Source organism: Uloborus diversus, chromosome 4 (assembly GCF_026930045.1).
Source record: "Uloborus diversus isolate 005 chromosome 4, Udiv.v.3.1, whole genome shotgun sequence".
Taxonomy (NCBI): domain Eukaryota; kingdom Metazoa; phylum Arthropoda; class Arachnida; order Araneae; family Uloboridae; genus Uloborus; species Uloborus diversus.
The window spans coordinates 178,208,624-178,230,743 of NC_072734.1; the positions used below are offsets into that span (position 1 = coordinate 178,208,624).

At 32.6% G+C, this 22,120-nt stretch overlaps 1 protein-coding gene across 1 annotated transcript in view; it reads left to right on the top strand.

The window, feature by feature from the left end:
* Positions 1 to 22,120, top strand: part of LOC129220457 (acetylcholine receptor subunit alpha-like) — a 46,620-nt gene that overhangs the window by 21,731 nt on the left and 2,769 nt on the right. The window contains 3 exon segments of the mRNA XM_054854877.1: positions 13,231 to 13,581; positions 13,583 to 13,755; positions 14,381 to 14,669. Coding sequence (XP_054710852.1) covers positions 13,231 to 13,581; positions 13,583 to 13,755; positions 14,381 to 14,669 — 813 coding nt within the window.

The window sequence follows — 22,120 nt, forward strand, 5'->3', positions numbered from 1 at the left end:
TTAATTTACAACTGCCGAAATTGCGAGCAGTATTTTCTTGTTCTTTCACACATTAATGCCTGGAGAATTTCATGTTAAATTTCGTCTCCCGATCTTTTGGGAATGGTAAATTAGAAAGACAAACCACGAGAAAATTGAAAGAGAGAAAAATTTTATGCAAAACTGACGTCATTGCATCCGGCAGTCAAATAGCCTTCAGCCATGTCAAGTTTTATTTGCTGACATCTTTAGGGGATGTTCTTCAACTTCAAAGTTTCCAAGTGAATGCATGATTTCATCGTAATATTATTATGTGAAGGACTCTTCCGCATGATTTTGCATTTGAGTTTTCCAGTTTTATTTGGCGACAGCAAACATTGCTTTATACGTGCGGTTTGGTGTCTGGTTCTAGTTAATATTTAAACTTTTGAAATATAAATTTGCTTTTCTTTGTTTTGATAACTAAAGATGTGTAATTTTGCAAATTTTGGTAGTTTTGCGTTAAAAGGATGCGTCACTTGGCGATTTTTTTTTTTCGCGATTTTAATTCCTTTGCCGTATTGTACTCTAAAAATTTTGTAGTAGGCGACATTCAACATCCTCAGTCTATAAATTCTGGGGTTGTTTTATACTTGCAGATATCGTCAGTTGACTTAAGAACATTTTTTTTTGTCACCAAGGTGGAAAGTATACGTCACCAAACCAAGTGACGTACTTTTAACTGAAAAGTATACCCAAGTTTATCTCTGTTTCATTGGACTGCACCCTTATTTTGTCAAATTTCATGCACTTGCTAAAGACTGTTAATGATCTTTAGATAGAAAGATGTTAATGATTAATGAGCAATTAAGTTTATTTCCTACATTTGTTCCTTTGTAGGAACTAAAGCACTGCTCGTAGTAAAATTCCCTTATAGTGTAAAAAGTATTTTTAATGTTTAAAATATGTTTAAACTGCAACAAAAACCAAACCATTAACTACAAAACTGAATTTAAAGATGAGAAAAAAAAAACTTGTTTCGTTTCTTAGCGCATTTAATTTTGCGAAGTATATCAGTTGTTTTCAAAAAAATATTGCAAAGTCACGTTGCGAAAAACAAAGTAATGTCAGAAATTTTGATATAACAATGGAATAAATAAATGAATGATTAAATATTTTAAGATAAATCACGTGTTTAACTAAAAATGAGTAACACTGTCGGTAAGTTTACATTTTCGCTAAAAAATTATTATTCGTGTTTTTTTCCTCGGTTCAAAATGCATTTAATGCAGAGTTCAGGTCATTTAAATCAGGCATTAAAATTGTACAAAAATGATATATGCAGGTGTCTTTTCATCATATTAGTTGGTTTGAAAAAATATTGTTTGAGTGTTAAATGAAAATTAAACCAAACCAAATTTAAGGGGAAAAAATTGACAATGTGCTACATTCTTTTATATACTGAGTATTTTCTTTGTCAAATGTCATGAAAATCTGCCGAATGGTCTTTGACATTTTCAAACATAGAGAAATAAACAGGTGTACTTTTTCTCTTATATTTTTTTTTTGAACTAACTCTCCTAATAGTTGTACTCACTGTGGCTAATACTACCTGTGGCTAATACTGTGGTCGGCTACTTAGCCGACAAACCGGTTCGTTATCTGGACTATGGAGCCTACTAATCTACTGAATTAGGGAAGTATCAACCTATCAAATATTCCAATTTTAACTATTGCACATTGTTGACAGGCTTACAAAACACAAAAATTCACCATGGCCGGATTTTTAAAACCAACGATTGATTTTTTATGAATTTTTTAAAGAGCGATGAGCAAAAAAGAGGTGTGGCCTAAAACGTCAGAAACTGACGTCATTTCCCTGTTCCGATCAGAGCTCCATTTCCATGCCGTGTTGCGCCTACCAGGAGGTGAATAGCACTGTCGTTTTCAGCCTTTTTAAAGCCTTTAACCAGCATTTTTTCCATCATGGAGCTAGGATTCACGAAAGGTCAATCCAATAACCTTCCTCAAGTAAAGTCATTCATGGTGTTTGACTTTTTTCGAAAGGACGAGAGATTTAATGTCCTAGAACGGGGAGTGAAACAACAAAGTTTCACCATTGTTAGTCTTTAAAATTGTACGTACATATCCGTCTATATTTACAGTTCATATTATTCGCATTAGTTTCCCTTATCAAGATTGATCATTTCCATTTGTGTGTCGATGGTTTTTTTATCTGAATATATAAATTACAATGTAAGAGCGCTATTCCAGTTCTTACTTGGCGGCTTTTAATGAGGCGCGCATTTTGTAACAACCCTACTGCAAGTGATTCCAGTACTAAGTTTTAGAGTAGTTTTTGCATGAAAATTTTTCGCTTTGTTGGCAATAAAAGTTGATCTGCTTTTTTTTTTTGTGGAAAATTGTTTTAAATCCATTAATACATGTTAATTATCCGTGAGTTTTTGTGCAACTTAGCAAAAAAAGGAAAAATATATTTTTTTGCTCTTTTGATAAAAATAATAAATTTGAAAATGGTGTTCATTTCATAAAATAAGTACCTTTTCGCATGTGAGAAAGGTCTTGTATATATAAAAACGCTTCTGGTGATAAACTGAAAATGTATTTTTAAATTATCAATTTGTAATAGTTAAAATTTGAAGATAGTTTGAATGTTAAAAAGAAAGTATTAATAGTTTTTGCACTGTTATTAAAATGGAAATAGTAATGCATCTATTACTTTCTATTTAAGTTTATTGTGCAGGGTTTAAATTCCTTTGTTTACTTGCATTTTTTAAAAAATATCTCATATGCTTATTAAACATTTATTTACGAACAGTTGTGAACATATATTTCAAACTGTATTTCTCACTTGACATAGTTTTTAATTAAAATGCAGTGCAAATTTTCATTTTCAAATTTTAATTAATAAACACACTTGAAAACACTTCTTTCGAAGATCCTGCTGGGACGGAACAATAACAAATCGCTTGTGAGGAGTTTTTTTAGATGTAGATACGCATCCAGGAACGAAGCAATACTTGTAATTGATTGTACTAGCCATGACAAAGAAAATCAAATTAAAAACAATCGCAGAATGCATTAAACCCTACAGACAGCAAAGGATTTTCACTAGCCTTTTATGCGCGCTGCTGTTAGAAGGCTCTTGTTTTCCCGCGCCTTCCCCCAAAGATCGCCAAGCACTTCTTTGTCCTAGCCAACCCCGCCGCCTCGCAGCGCGGCAGTGACGTCAGTCAAAGGACTTACAAGCAAATGACGTCACTCGCGCGTGAACTTTAAAAAATTATTTAAAAAAAAAAGTATTAGTCGTATCGTAAAATTTTTTTTGCAGATGATGTCCATGTATGTTACTCTATCATATAAAAATAAAATTAGAAAATCGAATACTTCCCTATTATAAGCTGTTTTGCAAAATAATTATTAAAAAAGTAACACCACCAGAAAATATTATAAACTGATGTACGTATCTTAAGCAACGAGTAGTATTAAAAATTACGTGGAAACGTTGCTTACCCTCTAGAAGCAGAGGTATTTGTGATCGAAAATTTCCGAAAATTTGAGGTTGCCATTTCCAAAGAACTTTGGGCTGACAACACATTCTAAAAAAAATCTAAACTTCTAAAATTATTTGCAAAAAAAAAAAAAAAAAACTTATTTTTCTTTTTTTTGTAATGATTTCAATGATTTTTTTTCATGCATATTTAAAAAGTTTTCACGGGGAGGGGGGGGGATCGAGCTTCCTCATAGTTTCCTAAATAATCAAACTGTTTTCAGAAAATTTTACTTAAGTCCACCATTACTCCTGTCTAGAAAAGATCGTACATACGTCATATCAGTTCCAGCAGGTTGTTGACCGCTAAAAAGTCGATTACAATGCATGTCAATAAATAGATTAATAAATAAATGTGTTACATAATTCTCACTGTTATAAATGTTTTCATATGAAATAAAATTATTTAACTCTCATTAAAAATAAGTGAAACTGTTGTAGCGAAAAAACTGAGACTCTACTGCTTGCTATCTGCTACTTATTCTGGGGCAAGAACTAAAACTGTTACTTATCCGACTATGTTTGGAGCAGTTTATTTTAAAAACAATATTATGAAATAATATTAATGTTTTTTTAGAAGCAGAATGATCTTAAAACATGTATTTTGCTTAAAAACAAACCATAATATCAATAGTTTTTTTTAAATGGGTGATTTTTTGGCAAAAATGACTGACAATTACCAGTTTGGAGAAATACTGTATTAATAAAAATTAACTAGCTAAAAACAGTGTGCTTAGATTATTTCACATGTATAAATGCTACACATGAAACAGACAGCAGGTTAAGAAATATTTCACGAATTTTAAGGTTTATGACAAATTACGTGACTTTATCCAGAAATTTCTCAAAAATTAGTCACCTTTTTTTGGTAAAATAAGCTCTAAATCAAAAAATATTTCATAATTTACGTAATCTGTGGTCTATTCCACTCACAAGTACTTACAAGACAGGCATGCCAAATTTCATGCTTGAATACTGAATAGAATTTGCAAAATTGTGTTTTCCGTAGCCAGTATCGAGCAAAAATTGCATTCTTTAAAAAACGTAAGTAAAGATTAGACTTAACTCGTGTTATACCGCAGACACTTAGTATTCAAATGCTTATAACGTCAGTTCTAATTCGCGTAGATTAAAAAACCAAAAAGTTTTATAATCTTAAAGAGTTGGGGCTGTGGATTAAAATTATTTTGATAAAAAGTGAATTTTGGTCGAAAATTCCCTGTTCAACGTAGTCGGATACCTTAAATATACCAAACCAAACACCCAAGTTGCTACTACTCGTAAACGAGCTGATGTGCGCATCACATGACTTCCTTTTACTCCAATTTAATGTCATTTCCCCATTATTGGCAATTTTAATGTGATTCATAAGTTTACTCTCTAAACATCACCAACAATGGACAATTTAAAAAATTAAAAAAAAAACATCCGCCAAATTTGTCGCCAAGTTGGTGACAAAATTTGGCGACCAAAAGACTGGTGATATATTGCCAAAAGTCCGCCAAATTATAACACTACTTGAGTTTACATCGAAATTAACAATGATTTCCCCCTAAAAGGGGGCAAAACCCCCCTTTAGACACACCCGAATGTAACCGAAAGGGGAGGTGCACAACTAGACTCCACTAGGGGTCTACGTACCAAATTTCAACTTTCTAGGACATACCGTTCTTGAGTTATGCGACATACATCCGCACATCCGCACATACGTAAATACGGACGTCACGAGAAAAGTCGTTGTAATTAACTCGTTGAATGTCAAAATGGATATTTCATGTGTTTATACGTTCTTAGGCCCTTATCCGCGTGTGAACGGGTTGAAAAAAAACTCAACATTCATTCGGGGGTGAGCAAAATGAAAATTAAGGCCGAATTTTGAGTGAATTTTTTTTTGCGAATACAATACTTCCTGGAAAAGGAAGTAAAAATAAAAGATGCTGCTGGCATAATGCACCACGAGTCAACACTTGAAACTAACTGTAAATGGACATCTTTCGTTCATATTTTTCCTGGGGTATCTTATCTCTTCCACGTTTGATCTTTAAAATTTGTCATTTATTTCGCATGTTTATTTTAGCAGCTCAATTTAAAATATCTTAGCCACTATAATCACCAAAAAAGTATTACAATTTGTTAGATTCTCTTGTCTTTAGTTACCCTTTGTTCTCTGGGGAAAATATTCCGATTCCTTCAGCTCTACGTCCTTTCTGCATTTAAATACCAAATTTCATGCATGTATTCGTTTCTGGAGAATTTTTCCTTGTTACCGAATACATATATAAACCATTTGAATATCAATGCAGAAAAAATAGCGGAATTACCCCGAATTGAAGCTTGTTTGTTTCCATGGATGAGGCCGCATGCAGGAAAAAAAAACTAAAGTAAATAAATAAAAAATTCAGTTTCCATCTTGTTGGATGAAACCCTTTTACGATGTTTTAAAAACGAAAGAGACAAGGGCAGCATTCCACAAATTTAATACCACTCACTTTGTGTGCAAGTAGAAATGTATTCGGAAGCCGATCAAATCCATTTTGCGATAGTTACTTTTTATTTTCGGAGCCATTTTATTTTATTATTGATTGCGTTTTATGCGGCTTTGTTATATTTTTTGAAGCAAAATGAATACATAAATAAAAGAGAATTTATCTTTTTATATCATCTTTTTCAGGGAATGACCAACAGTGTATGTGTAGGGAAAAAATGCAGTTGGGACTGCCATTTTTATTGCGTGTGGCTTTGTAAAAGCTCACTTTTTTCGGAACATAATTTGAAAAATGAAAAAAAAAAAAGCTAGTGATAGATTTATATTCTCTTCTTCGGTTGATTGTTGCTCTTTGAAAGGAATATGAAAAAATAAAATAAATATATGAGTGCTTTTAGTGGGAAAAGAAGATAATGTGGGCATCAAGAAACGAAAGCGGCACTTTTAATCTTTATAAACATTTAATCTAAATATCAATTAAATTATTTTCTCTTCCTATCTATCTTCTTCATTAGTGTGCCTAAGCATATGTTAATCAATCGAATTATTTTGTTAAAACTTAAGTCCATTACATCTGCCTAACAAGATTATTATTTTTCATAACTCTTTCTTAGCAGTTTTGGATTTCGAAAACTTCACTGGGGCTGACTAAAAACTGATGTCACCCTTTTTTCCAACAATTCGGACTCCCTTCCCTCTTTTGTTACAAAGTGTCGCACATGGGTCACACTTGGGATGCGTAATGACGTGATGTCACTCTTGGAATGACTGATGACAAACAGTGACACACGTAAAGTCACACTTGGAATGAGTGATGACACACGTGAAGTCACACAGTGGTCCATACTTAATGTCCAACTTTTTTTCAACATTTCTGACTTCCTTCCCTCTATTGTCGCAAAGTATCACACTTCACTTTATCCCCTCCGCTTGTCGCACTGTTTTTCATAATTATATATTCATGAAAAAACACGGTAGGTTAGACTTTTTGTTACCTCCCCCCTTCCCTTTGTCACAAACTGTTACAATTTCCCGCATACCCCTATTCCTGAAAGCCTGACATAATTTGTGAACAGTCCCAATATAATAAAAAATAAATAAATAAAATCTACGTATTTTACAGTAAAAGTTGCTGCCAAGTATAGCATTTATTCTATTTTTTTACAAAGAGCTGCTTCTAAGAATGATGTGAGTCTTACATCACAATGCTGTGCAAAAACCAAAAAAAAAAGAAAAAAGTGTACTAGCAACTCTCCTCTGTTGCATATGTTAATACACTCACTGGCCAATGAATTAGCAACCTTTAAGATTTTCATTTCAATGCGTGCTCTGTGTAAGGATCTAGAGGGAGTATCATGATATGGCGCCTGTTCTGCTGGCATGGAAGTGGTGCCCTGCTGTTCCTCGAGGTTAAAATCAGCCATAAGATACCTAGATAGACCGGCAGATCAAATGCACCCTACAGTGTTGCATTTTTATCCTGATAGCGAGGGATAATGCAAGTATACGTCGTGCTAGATGTGCTGAAAATTGGTTCACTGAGCATCATTCTGACTTCTAACACTTTCTCTTTCCACCGCATAGCCCGGATCTTAACCACATAGAAAATGTGTGGGATATGGTGGAAAGACGCATCCGACAGCACTCTTTGCTTCCATTTAATTTACAAGATTAAAAAAGCTGCAAAACCAATGCATGGATTCTCTGGATGTAAATGCACTCCAGAAACTTGTAGACTCGATACCCAAATAAACCAGCGCATTTATCAGTGTAAAAGGCGCTAAAATAAAATATTGGTCTTGGGTTTCTAATTTATTGTCCAGCGAGTGTATCAATTTTATTGATACAGATTTGCAGGAAAGAATTCCGAGCTCAAAGAAGATATGTTTATTCCGTAGCAAAAATTGGATGCCGAACTCGGTATCTCAGGGGAACTAAACCATCGCTCAGACAATTCGGCCACAGATATATATTTAATCACTAAGCGATCATTATTTGCTTACATTGTGGCGTCATTATTTAATTACGTAGGTGTGTTGCCATTTCGCTCATCATAAATTTGTCGGAACGTTTCCTATTGGATGTATGGCCCACGTGATTATAAGAAATTCTGGAAGCTTTATATGGACAGAGAGCGTGAGCAAAACGAATGTGCCTCCGCAGAAACACAAAAAAATATTTGTAACGCAAAGGGAAAGGAATCAACACCTTGGACACCGGTGGGAATCAAACCCACGTTCTTCAACATGCGAAACGAACCTTCTAAGACTAAACTACAAATACCCATTTTTTTATGCTGAGAGTCTTCGAACGACAGGCATCAAACCGGCGACTCTCGAGTTACGAGTCCAACATCGTAATGACAGTCTAGCATATTTGTTGGAACTGAATATAGAGAATTTAAACTGTAGAATATTCTCAATGTTTTGTTTTTGTTGAATTATTAATGTTGTTTATTGATTAATGTGTATGCAAATTAACTTTTTTCTATTTTTCTAATACCTTTACTTTTTGTGTGGCAACAGTGTGTTTTCCAATTATAAATCTGCGGATGTTGTGGTTGTTAGGGCTTGCTTCATTTTTCTTCACACGTGCGGGTAACCCTTAACAAGATTTTAATCTGTTTTTAATAAATATAGTTTTTGTTTTAATCTTGTGCTTTCTCTCGACCTTAAATTCACTTAAATTATACTGAAGTAAAAATTCAGGAGGGGGCCGTGGTAGCCTGATCGGTAGGGCATTGGACTCGGGGCCGGAGGGTCTCGGGTTCGATCCCCGCTGGTCGAAGACCCACCGTCGTCATTAAAGGGGACTGAGCGACGTTAAATATGCTCGTGGTCTCAATGTCCTCCAAGTGAAACGATACCTCTGGGGGTGCTAGCACCAGGTAGCTATTAGCTCTTGGACTAGCTCTAAATTCTCATTAACTGTTCGATCCGGTGATGGTGCTGCCATCTATCGGTATATAAAATAATGGAGGCAAGGCACTTAGTATGCAGTCCTCGACATAAATACAGTTGTAGTCAGTTGTGACTCTTGAATAGAAATAGAAATAGAATAGAAAAATTCAGGACATTGGTTAAATGTCTCGTACCTGCAACCTCAAATTAAAGATGTTTAGATTTAACAATATTGTTACGAATTTATATTTGTGATGTCAGATCACACACTGCCGACAGATTTGCGCTGTTGTACGAGTAATTATATTCATATTTTAATTTCTTTCAAAAATAAAACTTCTATATTCCTTAATCAACGTTTTCAAAACTCGAAAGAAGACCAAGAAAGTAACTAAAAAATCTGAAACATACACACCGCTGGTAAAAATTATCCACTATTTTCTTTCGAGTTTTTCGAATTTCACATTTATGATTGCATATAAATATTCTTCATGTATCAGCTTCAGGCAATTTTATCGTTCCCTCACGATTATTTGAAAATTTATCATTAATGGAAATTCATGCAAATGAAGACGCCTTTAACTCCGACGAAGAAACCAAAAATTGCTTTTTAAAAACTAATTTAGTAAGTTTAAGTTTTAAGAATATAAGATTTAGCATTTTTTTGACACATGAATTTCAAATTTCTTCAAATATATGAATGTATATTTAGGAAAGACTGCTACAGAATATTGAAAGATAAAATATTTCTCATTCAAATTGAATAGTAAATGTAATTTAGGCTATTGTTAGTTAGTAATCTTTGCAGAAATGTAAAAGGTTCCTTTTCGTTTTTTTTTTCTGAAATTGAATAGTTTTTGATTATCGATGGACATTTGTGTTAGTTCAGAATGTTTTTTTTTTTCTTTTTTCATGTTCTTTAATTAAAAAAAACCTAAAATTTAAATTACAAAAACATTTAACCAATTAAGAATTTTGTCTGAATTGCATTTCAAAACAAATTAAATACCAGGTTTTAAGGATTATTCTTCGGAAACCTCAGCGATAGAAAATTTGTCTTTGCAGTTTGATAACAAGTATCTTTTTTTTCTTTCCAAATGTTTTGAGCAAAGCTGCTTTAGTTCATCATTTAGTTTAGTTTGTTGATTTCTTATGTAACACAGAGGGTGCACGATTGTATCATACAACAATTTAAGATTTTAAAATAGTTGACTCTTTATATGTAGCCAATCAGTTAAGAACATTCATTTATTACTTTGTTTTTCTGAATGCCTTTCTAAAATTTAATCAAATTAAAAAATATATATCAAGTATTCAACAAGTTAATCTGTGTCAAAATGCTCAGGTTTGATGAGTAAATTACTGCAGTTACACAGATGTGCAAAGCACATATGCTTCCTCGCTTCAAATATTTTCCTCTTTATCTTTCAGATAATCTTGAGTCAAAGGAAAAATAACACTGCATAAAAACGAAACATATAAGTGGTTCTTTTTAACGGGCAGTTTCAAGATATTTTATTTTTGGGACAAATCACGTGTTTGTTAATATTTGTCTTGCCGTAGAAAGAGAGTGATTCTCTATAAAGTTAAAATTAAATCAACAGCTTATTAAAAGTTTGCCCTCAACGTATAACGAAACCTTTTTCATATTAAACCGAATATACAATTACAAATAAAATTTTAGTAAGGGAACACGGGGCAAAGTGAAATAGTGAAATATTTACTCTGCTTTCAGCTCCACCTACCTAGTATTATTTTAACTATATAGTACCATATGTGGTCTATTTCAGTCGGGGAAAAAATACTGCCGAAGATTGAGTCATTTGGTAATACAGGCAATTTTTAAAAAAACGATACTCATATCGTAATATTTTGTTGTAAGTCAATTTTTTTTTTTTTTGTTACTATAAAATGATAAAGTTATTGTTATTAACATTTTAAATATTAATCGAGTCCTCCTAATATTCGAAGCAGTACTATTTTATTTAATGTTAAGCTTATTTGTATTTTAAATAAATTGTACAATTAGTCAAGTACATACGGGGCAAAGTGGATGGGGCAAAGTGAAATAGTTTGTTTTATTTACTCACTCAATCATTTAATATAAATACTACGTTTTCATTTATTAATTAATTCATTTACATTTCTTCGTTTAGTAATTCACCTATAGTATTCATTTATTTACCTATTTTCTTATTCGATCATTCTTTACTGGCTCATTTATTTTTCTTTATATATTAATTGATTTGTTCATAAAATTACACGTTTATTCTTTTATTATATTTTCAATTATTCATTCAACCTTTTATTTGCTGAATATTTTGTTCAATAATATGTTTTATAATTAGATAGAAAATATTTCATTCGAAAAATATTTCATTTTTCACTTTGCCCCATGAAAAAAAAAGTGAAAGTTTTCCACTTTTTTTCAAGGACTAAATTTACTGCCAAAAATTTAAAAAAAAAAGTTTTAACGCAAGTTTTAATATAAAATACAATGTTCTTCCTTTATGTTCTGTAATTTTCAAAAGAAGTTTTACATTTGTTCATTTTGAAAAAAATCAGTCATCTTAACCATTTTACTTTGCCCCACATTCCCCGGCATGGAAAACTATTATGAAACAATTTCTATTGTGGTATGTGTTGTCGAACAATCTAAATTTTTTAAATTTCGAGGTAATATTATTTGACACGGTTTCTCACTTACATATAAGACTTTCCCGAGTTGAAGATTGTTTCTCTTATTCATGAATTACTACATGTAGCTTTAACTGAAAGTGTTTTTGAAAAATAAGGCTAAAATTTGCTGAACGACCTTTTAATGATTTTTTTTTATTATGTGATTGTTGCCAAAAATTAATGCCAAATTTTTTTTTTTGATGCAGAGTACACAAAAACATTTTTAAGGGGAAATATGTTCTTAAGTTAGAGAGAGAAGGAAATGAATTAATGTATGAAAATTTTACTACCGACAACTTGACTTTTTGCTGGAGGGAAAATAAGATCTCTAAGATTAATCGATGAAAGTTCACATAAACATCTTGAAAATGTTCATTTTTGATAAATTTTTAAATTCTTATCTAAATAAAACTTACTGGGACTTAAGGTATTGAATTTTTAAATTTTTCATGACTTATTCGAGACAGAAATTTGTGTTCTCATTGCATTAATCAGAAACAAGTAAACAGAAATAAAATTTTGAGCAATTTTGGTAGAGCAAAATGACTTCCGTAAAAGTCAACGTACGGAATCTATATTTTCCAAAAATCCTACCGACACCTTTATTTATTGATTCAATTTGAAACCTTTAGTTCAACCTGTGAATGAGAAATTTATAAAAAATTATTTTAGCCTAAAATTAATTGAAAAAGTTTTACTTATTTATTTATTTATTTTTATTTTTTATTTATTTTTTTTTTCTCATTTGCAGATTGCTTATTATGTTCATTTGACCGAGGTTCTTGTTGCTATGAATTTTCAGCATGACGACGAGTATGTTTAATGTTTATTACGATGACACATTTTCGTCGTCCATGGTTACAAATCATACGTACCTTCAAGGCTATTTTAAGAATATTTTACTTTTAAAAAGGGGGAAGCAAGCTGTAAAATTATTTCTTTTTCGAGAAAAATTTCAATATAGATGAGCTAGATTAAAAAGCAGAATTTTAGATAAATACATAATTTCAGATTACTGTACACGATCATTTAGGAATGATAAAAAATCAAACCAAGGGCACCCATATGCAAAATTTTAAGGAGGGGGGCTCAGATATTTTCCCCATGGTTCAGTAGGATATTTTCCCCATAGAAACAGATTAGAGTTATTAAAGTTTGACATTTTTAATAAATTATTCATTAATGGCTGGAGAAGAAATGCTTTTACATTTTTGCAAAGAAAAAATTGCTGAAAGCAAAGAAGTTCTAATTTCTGAAAGGGGGGGCTTCAGCCCCCTCTGCCCCCCCCCCTATATGGGCTTCCTTGAATCAAACTATCACAAAGGTATACACTGTAAATTTAATATTTGTGATGAGTTACCGGGTACAAATATGCCGTAATAACCACATATTTTTTACCGCAGCCAAATGTCCATTTCCATGTTATGGATATGCCTCGTATTACCTAATCTAGACAATCATACAGTCATAATACGACGGGTGCAAATCTCTTCTCGATTTCCATTCCAGTCCATTTGTAAGAAACAAAGAATTCCACGATCATTATCCTCATGAAATTCATGATTGCGACAAACATAATTTGAATTCAAAACGTCAAAATTCAAATGATTTATTCATTTTTAATTACAACTTTCCAGGTCGATTTGAAGCATAAACATCAGAGGGAAGAGGAAGCCGAAATCCCAATGGGGATCGACCTCAGCGAGTTCTACCTAAGCGTCGAGTGGGACATCATGGCTGTCCCAGCGAGGAGAAAAGAACGTTTCTACAGCTGCTGCGAAGAACCTTATCCCGACATAACATACAACATCACCATTCGCAGAAAGACACTGTTCTACACGGTGAATCTCATCATCCCCTGCGTCGCCATTTCGTTCCTGTCAATTCTGGTGTTCTATTTGCCATCCGACAGCGGCGAGAAAGTCTCTCTTTCCATTTCGATCATGCTGTCCTTGGGTGTCTTCTTCCTCCTCTTGTCTGAGATCATCCCCCCCCACGTCGTTGACAGTCCCTCTGTTGGGCAAGTACCTTCTGTTCACCATGATCTTGGTTTCATTCTCGGTAATAGTGACCATTGCGGTACTCAACGTCAACTTTCGGTCCCCTGCTACGCATAAGATGGCACCCTGGGTTCGGAAAGTATTTCTTGAAGTTCTTCCAAAGTAAGTTTATTTCGCTTTTTCTTTTATGTTTGCAAAAGAAAACATTTGTTTTTAACATAAATATTTTTGGAGCAAAAAATACTACATCAAAAAAAGAACTTTGTTACATTCGTTTTTTTTTTTTAATTTTTTTTTCTTTTTTATTCACTAACTGCAACACAATGACTTTATTTTCATTTCTGACGAAAACCGAGCCTCCATTATTTCTATATATGTAAATTTTAACTAAATCAGATAAAATTAAAAGCGTAATTTGAAAAATGCTTTACATTAAAAAAAAAACTCGCAAGAAAAAAGAGCTAGAGGAAGTATATATAATCTACTGAGAAGGAATAGTGGGCATCATTGAAAACAATTCTAAAAAAGAAAATAGGGAAAAAAATTACAATGCTGCTTCCTATCGTCAAATCAATAAATCAAAATGTTCCAAAAAAATAAATAAATTTTGGGGGGGGGGAGGTCACGATGACCTCCGATAACTTTCCACGTGGGCGACCCTGGAAGGGGGCGCAATTTCTTTAGTTCGCCAGGGGCGCTAGACCCCATAGTTACGCTACCGTACAAGAAAGTGCTCTCACTTAGTTCTAGACGAAACTTCCTGTTACATTTATTATTTTTTTTCTAGATTCCTCCTAATGAAAAGGCCTGATGATGGTGAATCTTCAGACGCTGCATCTGATACAAAATCTGGTATCTTGAGGCCGTTCGACGGTACGACAGTGGACATTAGTGACACAGTACCTGTTCGAATATTGGACAGAGAACGGCTGGCCGAATGCGCTTATATCGAAGGCCCACATACCTCAGATGCAGGTTCGCTACAAGAACGTCATGAGAAGGAAGAAATGGAAAGAGCTGTTTTAAATGTTCGATTTATTTCCCAGCATATGGAAAATCTAGATTCTTATTCGGAGGTGAGTATGGACTTCTTGAAACATTAAAAAGCAGTTATACAGTTAATTTCTCTTAGTACGACCACGGTTAATACGAAATCAAGCCTAAAACGAACATTGTGTTAATAGAGTTTTTCGCTATTTAATTACACTATTAACTTCACGCATACCACGTGCATTAAAAGGCACTTTTCGGCTAAGACGAACAAAAATTTTCAAGATTGAATTTAAAAACTTTTTTTTTTCTTTTTTTAGAATTGTTTTCGCATTTTGCGCGGTTGTAGAAAGCCCAATAGATGTGACAATAGATTTTTTTTGCCGAGATTATTTTATTGCCGAGAACGGTGAAATTTCATAGAACTAAAAAAATAGTTAAAATATATAGATTTTTTTCTGCAATAGTGTTGAATTTTAAGAAGTAAGCTAAATTTTTCTCTATATATTTTTGCTACAAGATGTATATCGGTAATAATAATAATAATAAAATACTAGTATTTTTCTAAATATAATGAATTTCTTATATATTTTTTTTTTCTATTTTACTCATTCACGGTTGTTACGAATAACGTCTAACACGAACAAATTCGTGAATTTTTGGCATTTCGTACTAACGGAGTTCAACTGTATTTAACTATTCTTTGGATTGGAAAGAATGCTAAAAAATGCTGTTGACGTATCTCTCCCCCCCCCCCCCCCCAATCATTACATAACATATACCAGACAGCCCGGATATATCACATTTCCGAGATTGCATTTTCTTTCTTATTAGAAGTCATCAGTCTGTATTAGTGAACACCCATTCTCGAGGCATGTCATCTCATCGAAACTGAGAATGCCAACAAACTGGTAGATAGAGAAAAATTATCTCTCCAGCGAGTGTCCGCAGTTTATTCACTAATCCAGAGTGTTGAGTTCTAATAAGAACAAAACTGCAGTCTCTGGATTTGATAACTGGAAGTCCGGTATATTGTATGTACAGTGAAGCACCGTTTATACGTTTCTCTTTTATACGTTTTTATCATTTATACGGTTTTTAAATTGGCCCCTGCAAAGTCTAATACACATTAACCTATACCTATTATACGTTTTTTTGTTTGTATGCTTTTTTCATACAGTCCCTTCAAAAACGTATAAACGGTGCTTTACTGTAGTTCTGTCTTAGCTCTGGCTCAGCAGAAGTAACTTACTGCTAAATGTCAATCATAATTAATGCAATTTTTTTTAATCATATTAAGACACAATATTTAATGATCAGAAAATGAAGGCTTCAATACATGTAAGGAAATTGTTACTGTACCATAAGTTAAAGTTCGCAATTAGACAATATCCCTTAACATGATGAAGTTCTGTGCAATTACATAATATATAATAAAAATTAAACAAAAATTATAACACAGACAGGGAAATTTATTTTGTACCGTACGTAAAAAAGAAATACAAATTGGCTTAAAGCTTTTAACATCAAGCACTGTACGTACTAAAGATAAATATCAGCAATTTATAATGCTAGCTATATAATCAGTAAGTTACACCCATTAGCTAGGGCTAAGGCAGAAAAACATGAAATACACCGCCAGCTCAGTCATTTCCAGCCGAAGACTGCAGTTTCGTGCGTATTAGCACTCATCAGCCCGGCATAGGAAAGTGACTGAGCTGGAGATGGAAAACCAAGAGTGCCAAACAAACTGGTAGCCAATATAGAATTAGCAGACCAAACGAGTGTCCGAAGCACTGAACCGTTGAACCGAACCATTGCTTCGGACACTCGTCTGGTCTGCTAATTCTATATTGGCTACCAGTTTGTTTGGCACTCTTGGCTTTCTTAAGAGGTTTTCCATCTCCAGCTCAGTCACTTTCCTATGACGGACTGATGAGTGCTAATAAGCACGAAACTGCAGTCCTCGGCTGGAAATAACTGAGCTGGTGGGGTATTTCATCTAGCTATATATGTAAGACGTATAACATTTATGCAATACTTAATAAAATTCAGAAAAACCAAATGAAATACTTACAGTGAAAAGTTTAGAAACAGCTAGACAATATGTTTTCACTACATCATTTTCACCTTTCAGAATTTTAGTTCTAATTTTAGCAAAATTCAAAACATCCAGGCTCTAAACATGGCATTTCAAAATACATAGTAAAAGAACCGCAGTATATTAATCATCTTAGTTCTGTATTAGAACGTGTCAAAAGCAGAAAAGGTGAGAGCTTTTAAAATTACTGCTCCATCTAACACTCTATTTCTCTTACTTAGAAAATAAATTGGTATCTTTCCATACACCCTATTGTTGTCTGATACACCTTTACTTTAATGGAAGCGAGCTCTTTCTGAAAAACTCAATTGAAAACAACCATTTAGTCTTAGCTTATATGGCTTTTTGATGAAATTCTCTAGCATAAAAGAAAGGAGAGTGTGGGGAAAATGCTCACAGTATTTCTTGCTTTAAGCGAAAGCGGCTTTCTAATACAGAAATTAATGGCTCCAAAAATTATGGTTTGAAAGGAATGAATGGGTAACTTTTTTGATCTAATCTGAGAAATAAATTGCCATTGAATTTCCGACTGGAAGAGGGATAGTATTAAAAAAATATATGTTGGACAGACGCCATCAGTCTTTTTAAAGGCTTTTTTATGGTAAATGAACGAAACAAAAAATATATTTTGTTCTTATACAAAGTATATAGAGTTTCGAAAAAAAAAAAAAAACCCTTAGTTTTTTTTCTAAACTCTATATACGTTGAAACCTTACTTACCTTACCTACCATACTTTAAAACCTTAGTTTTTTTCGCATTATTAATTGTCTATAATTTAACAAGAAAACACTCCGCGTAATTAATTTTGATCGAGATAAACGAATAAAAATTTGAGACTGCTAAAAATGAAAAACACCATGTCGGTGCAAATAATTAAGTTTGATAAATATCTCCTCGTCATAGAAATTGTAGCATAATATTTAATTTTGCTTATAAATGTACATTTTAAACCCTGGAGAACTCGCGTGGTGCCTGAGTCACTCCAGTGACCTTAAAATGTTTATTTTCGAGTGTGCAACTCAACTGATAGTAACCAGATCTTTAGTGACTTAATTTCTTTGTATTTCCTTTCAAGAGCACCTGCTAGTAGTTTGTATATTCCATTTTTGAGAAAACGTATTATTTTGTTGGAAGGCCGTCTGCACTTGAAGTCCAAATCCAACTGATGAATCAATCCAAAACCAAAATATCTTGCTTTAAATTTCAGCACTGTACTGTCAAGCTTAACTCAAATTTGGTCTGTGATAAACGCATTGAAATTTAATATGGATATGTATTAAGTGTTTTATCAGTGCTTTATCTTTATTTCGTTCTTTTTTTAATGTAGTAAATTTTTCTAGGACACTTGTAGTAATCAATTTAAAGTACCTTACATTGTTATTTGTATGGAAAATATTTATTTTACGAATTGACAATGAACTACTGTTAATATTGCCTTGTATAAATGGCATTAGTATTAATAAATAAATGTAATAATCAGTAGGTTACGACTGGTCGGTAGGTTATCTGTTTTACGACGCTCTATTTATTGACTTTCTCTATTTAAAGACGACCTTTCGCGATCCTGGATGCTCCACTATAACTTTAGAAGCATTCTATTTAAAAACAAATGCTACTTGAGGGCGATTTTTTGTGGTCCCTTGAAAGTCGTTAAATTGCGAATCAGCTTTACAAACAATTAATAAATAAATTTATACAGGTACCCCGTGCGACTCTGTGTGTATTGTTTAGCACGTGAGTTCGACCCGGTTAGACGACAAAGAAGAAATACAAGAATAATAATCCCTTAAAAGAAAATAATGATAAATAACACAGAAATTAGATATAATAGTAATAATTATATATATATAAAATTATTACTATTACTTCTATTATATCTCATGTTATATATATATAACATGAGATACGTTTTAAGAACACTTTAAATTTAATTCAAAGACATTGAAAGAAAAATGAAAAAATAAATACTAAAGTATACTATAATGCCAGCGCAAAGCTGCTAGAAACAAAAACAATACAAGCACATTTATGAATAGACAATCAAAATAAATTGGAAAATGCAAAAAGCAAGAACACAAAAACACCAAAATGAAAAAAGGTGAACCAGGGACCGAAACTTTCCCAAGGAGAGAACAGGTAACTAAGTTCACAAGGCCCTTTCTGTTTAGCAAGAGGGAAGGTCAATAACGTGCTACCCTCCACGACGGCCTTGGAGGAAAATAGAGCACGAAAACATACCTGAAACTTAAAGAACGAAAGAGTATTCAGGTGAACCTTCAAAAGGAAATAGCAATCAGAATGTAGACCCTGAAAAAGAAACCACTTGCACGTGCCAGGCAAAAATGCAGTTGAGCCACGGCAGTAGCAGGACATGGAATTGAAAAACATGGAGTTGAAAAAACCCTAGAGAGGAAATAAAAATACTGGATCGGAAATTACATTAGAAATATTTTCGATTGCGCAATCAAAGAATTTATTTCAATAAAACTTCACTCCCTCAAAATAGTGTCACGCCGAATTCATTCGAGCTCTAAATTCCATTAAGATCACGAGCCAATGATATGTTTTACTCAGAATGAGATTCATTTATTGTTCCGTGAAAAATTAATTTGTCAAATAAAATGAATTCCCAACTCCTTACTTCTCCAGAAGCAGTGAAAGATAGTTCAGGAGGAATAGTCATACATCATTTAAAATGTGGTACTTCTGATTCCTATTCTCCTCGTGGTATATATATCGTTATGTTGGCAGGCTTTTCTTTTTTTCTTCCAGTCCAGATTTTATTTTGTATCTTTTTTTTTTTTTTTTGCATTTTTCGTTTTGTAACTGAAGAAAAAGACGCATTGGGCATGACGCTTGTCTTGAGGAATTTTTCCTTTGCGATGGAAATTTCTTAAGTGAATTTGTGGAGTGATTTCGGAAGGATGACGGGGAAAGAAGAAACGTAAAAAATTGCTTTTCTTGGAATTTAGATGATTACTTGTGCAGATTTAGGATTTTATTCAGAGAAAAGGGAACTTCTTGAATGGGAAAAGAAAATTTTTCTAGCTGCGATATTAAAGGAATTAAGTCGAGCTTTTTCTTCATTTATGCATAAAGACGTATATAAAGCGCAATGTGCTTGGACAGTTTATATATTTTTCATAATGAAATATAATTTGAGTTTTCATTAACTAAAATGTTTTTCTACGTGATTTGTATTCAATGCTGTCAGTTAAATAACTCCGCCAGTAAAAGTATACAGTAATTTTCCGACTGATGAAACTTGCTTCAAAGCTTGTGGGGTTTTTTTTTTTTTTTTTTTTGAGTATTGCGTAATTTTACCGGGTTTTTCTTCTTTTTTTCTATGTGTTCAAGTTCCATTTAAAAAAAATTGCTTCCCGAACAAAAAGTAAAATTAATAAACTTTTTCAGATAAACGTTCCATCCTTTTTCTAAATCATCATTTTAAAAACAAAATATTATTCTTACCGATACCCCTCCCCTCCCCCTTTTTTTGCATCCCACCCTCAAATGAAGCTAGGCCTTTTTTTAATCAACTAAGCAACTCCATTAATAGAAGAAAATAAAAAGTATTAAAAAAATATTTTATGAGTACATACGCATAAACTCCCACAAAAATATATTTTTTGCAGAATGCAGACAAATGATTTCAACCATTAAAATTTTAATAGATACCTATAAAAACTTGATTTTAATAGAATCAATGTCAAGTAGAATCATTGCTGTTGTAACTGTTTAATGCTTTTGTGGTGAAACCAAGCATATTATACTCCATTAAAAGTAATTCAATTTTTAATCTATTTGAGGCGTTTAGTACCGGAATCCACTTTTCAAAGTTTTACATTAGATATTGTTGATGCTTAAGTTATTGGTTTTAAAAATTCAAACATATATTTCGACTTATTGATGTATAGTACAGTATTTTTTTATTTAATATTTGGCACGTTTTGGTTTTACATATTTCATTTATTTATTCCTTAATGTATTAACTAATGTACGTGTTAATTAATTTATTCATTTTCATTCGTACAATTCATTCCTTTGTTTTATTCATTCACTTATTTACATATCATTTACTAATTCCGTCTGTCATTTATTCAATCACCAATTAATAAACTGATTTGTAAAAAAATGTTATAAATATTGGTGTCTTTGCCCATAAATAGGTGTATGGCAAGCATTCTGAAATCACTTATTATTTTTGTCGTACTGAACATCCCGTGAAGATTTTCATTAGTGAAATAAACTATAGTAAGAGCTACCATGATTAGTATTCTGCGGTCTTTTACTATGTATTTTAAAATAACATGTTTAAAACTTGAATATTTTGAATTTTACTAAATGTAGAAAGGTGAAAATGACGTAGTCAAAACTTGTTTCCCAGTGTCACTAATAAAGACCTTTTCCCCACCAGAACAACGAAATGACTGTAAAGCAAAAATGTATGCCATTTCCAACGGCCTTCTGATATTTCCCTTCTTTTTCTTCTGACATTATGACATTCCTAAAACTTCTAAAAATAGCTAAGATTTATACCAAGTAGCATTTTTTTTTGTTTTATTTTCGGAAAAAAGTATCAGTGCCATTATTCTTTCTCATTCAAATTACTATGATTTTTTACAATGTATTTTAAATTAACATGTTTAAATATTGAATATTTTGAACTTTACTAAATTTTGAAATGTCAAAATGACGTAGTCAAAACTTGTTTCCCAATGTCACTAATAAAGACCTTTTCCCCACTAAAACTACGAAATGGCTGTAAAGCAAAAATGTATGCCATTTCCCTCTTTTTCTTCTGACATTATGATGGTCCTAAAACTTCTAAAAATAGCTAATACTTACACTACGTAGCATTTTTTTTTTACTTTCGGAAAAAAGTATTAGTGCCATTATTCTTTCTCATTCAAATTACTGTGTTTTTTACAATGTATTTTAAAATAACATGTTTAGAACTTGAATATTTTGAATTTTACTAAATTTAGAAAGGTGAAATGACGTAAACAAAACTTGTTTCCCAGTGTCACTAATAAAGATCTTTTCACCATCAAAACTACGAAATTGCTGTAAAGCAAAACTGTATGCCATTTCCAACGGCCTTCTGATATTTCCCCTCTTTTTCTTCTGACATTATGACACTCCTAAAACTTCTAAAAATAGCTAAGACTTACACCACGTAGCATTTTTTTTTATTTTCAGAAAAAAGTATCAGTGCCATTATTCTTTCTCATTCAAATTTCTCGTGAATCCCCAAACGAAAAGGATACTCCAAGGTTTAGTTTTATTCAGTTCCATTTGTGACAATGCCCGTTTGGGAAGCCTGGAAAGCTTCGAATTCCAAATCCATTGGCGCGGTTCTCCGGGGATCAATAGCACTTATTGATCGGGGAGGGAAATTAATTTGTCAAATCCCCCTTTACAATACTAGTGAA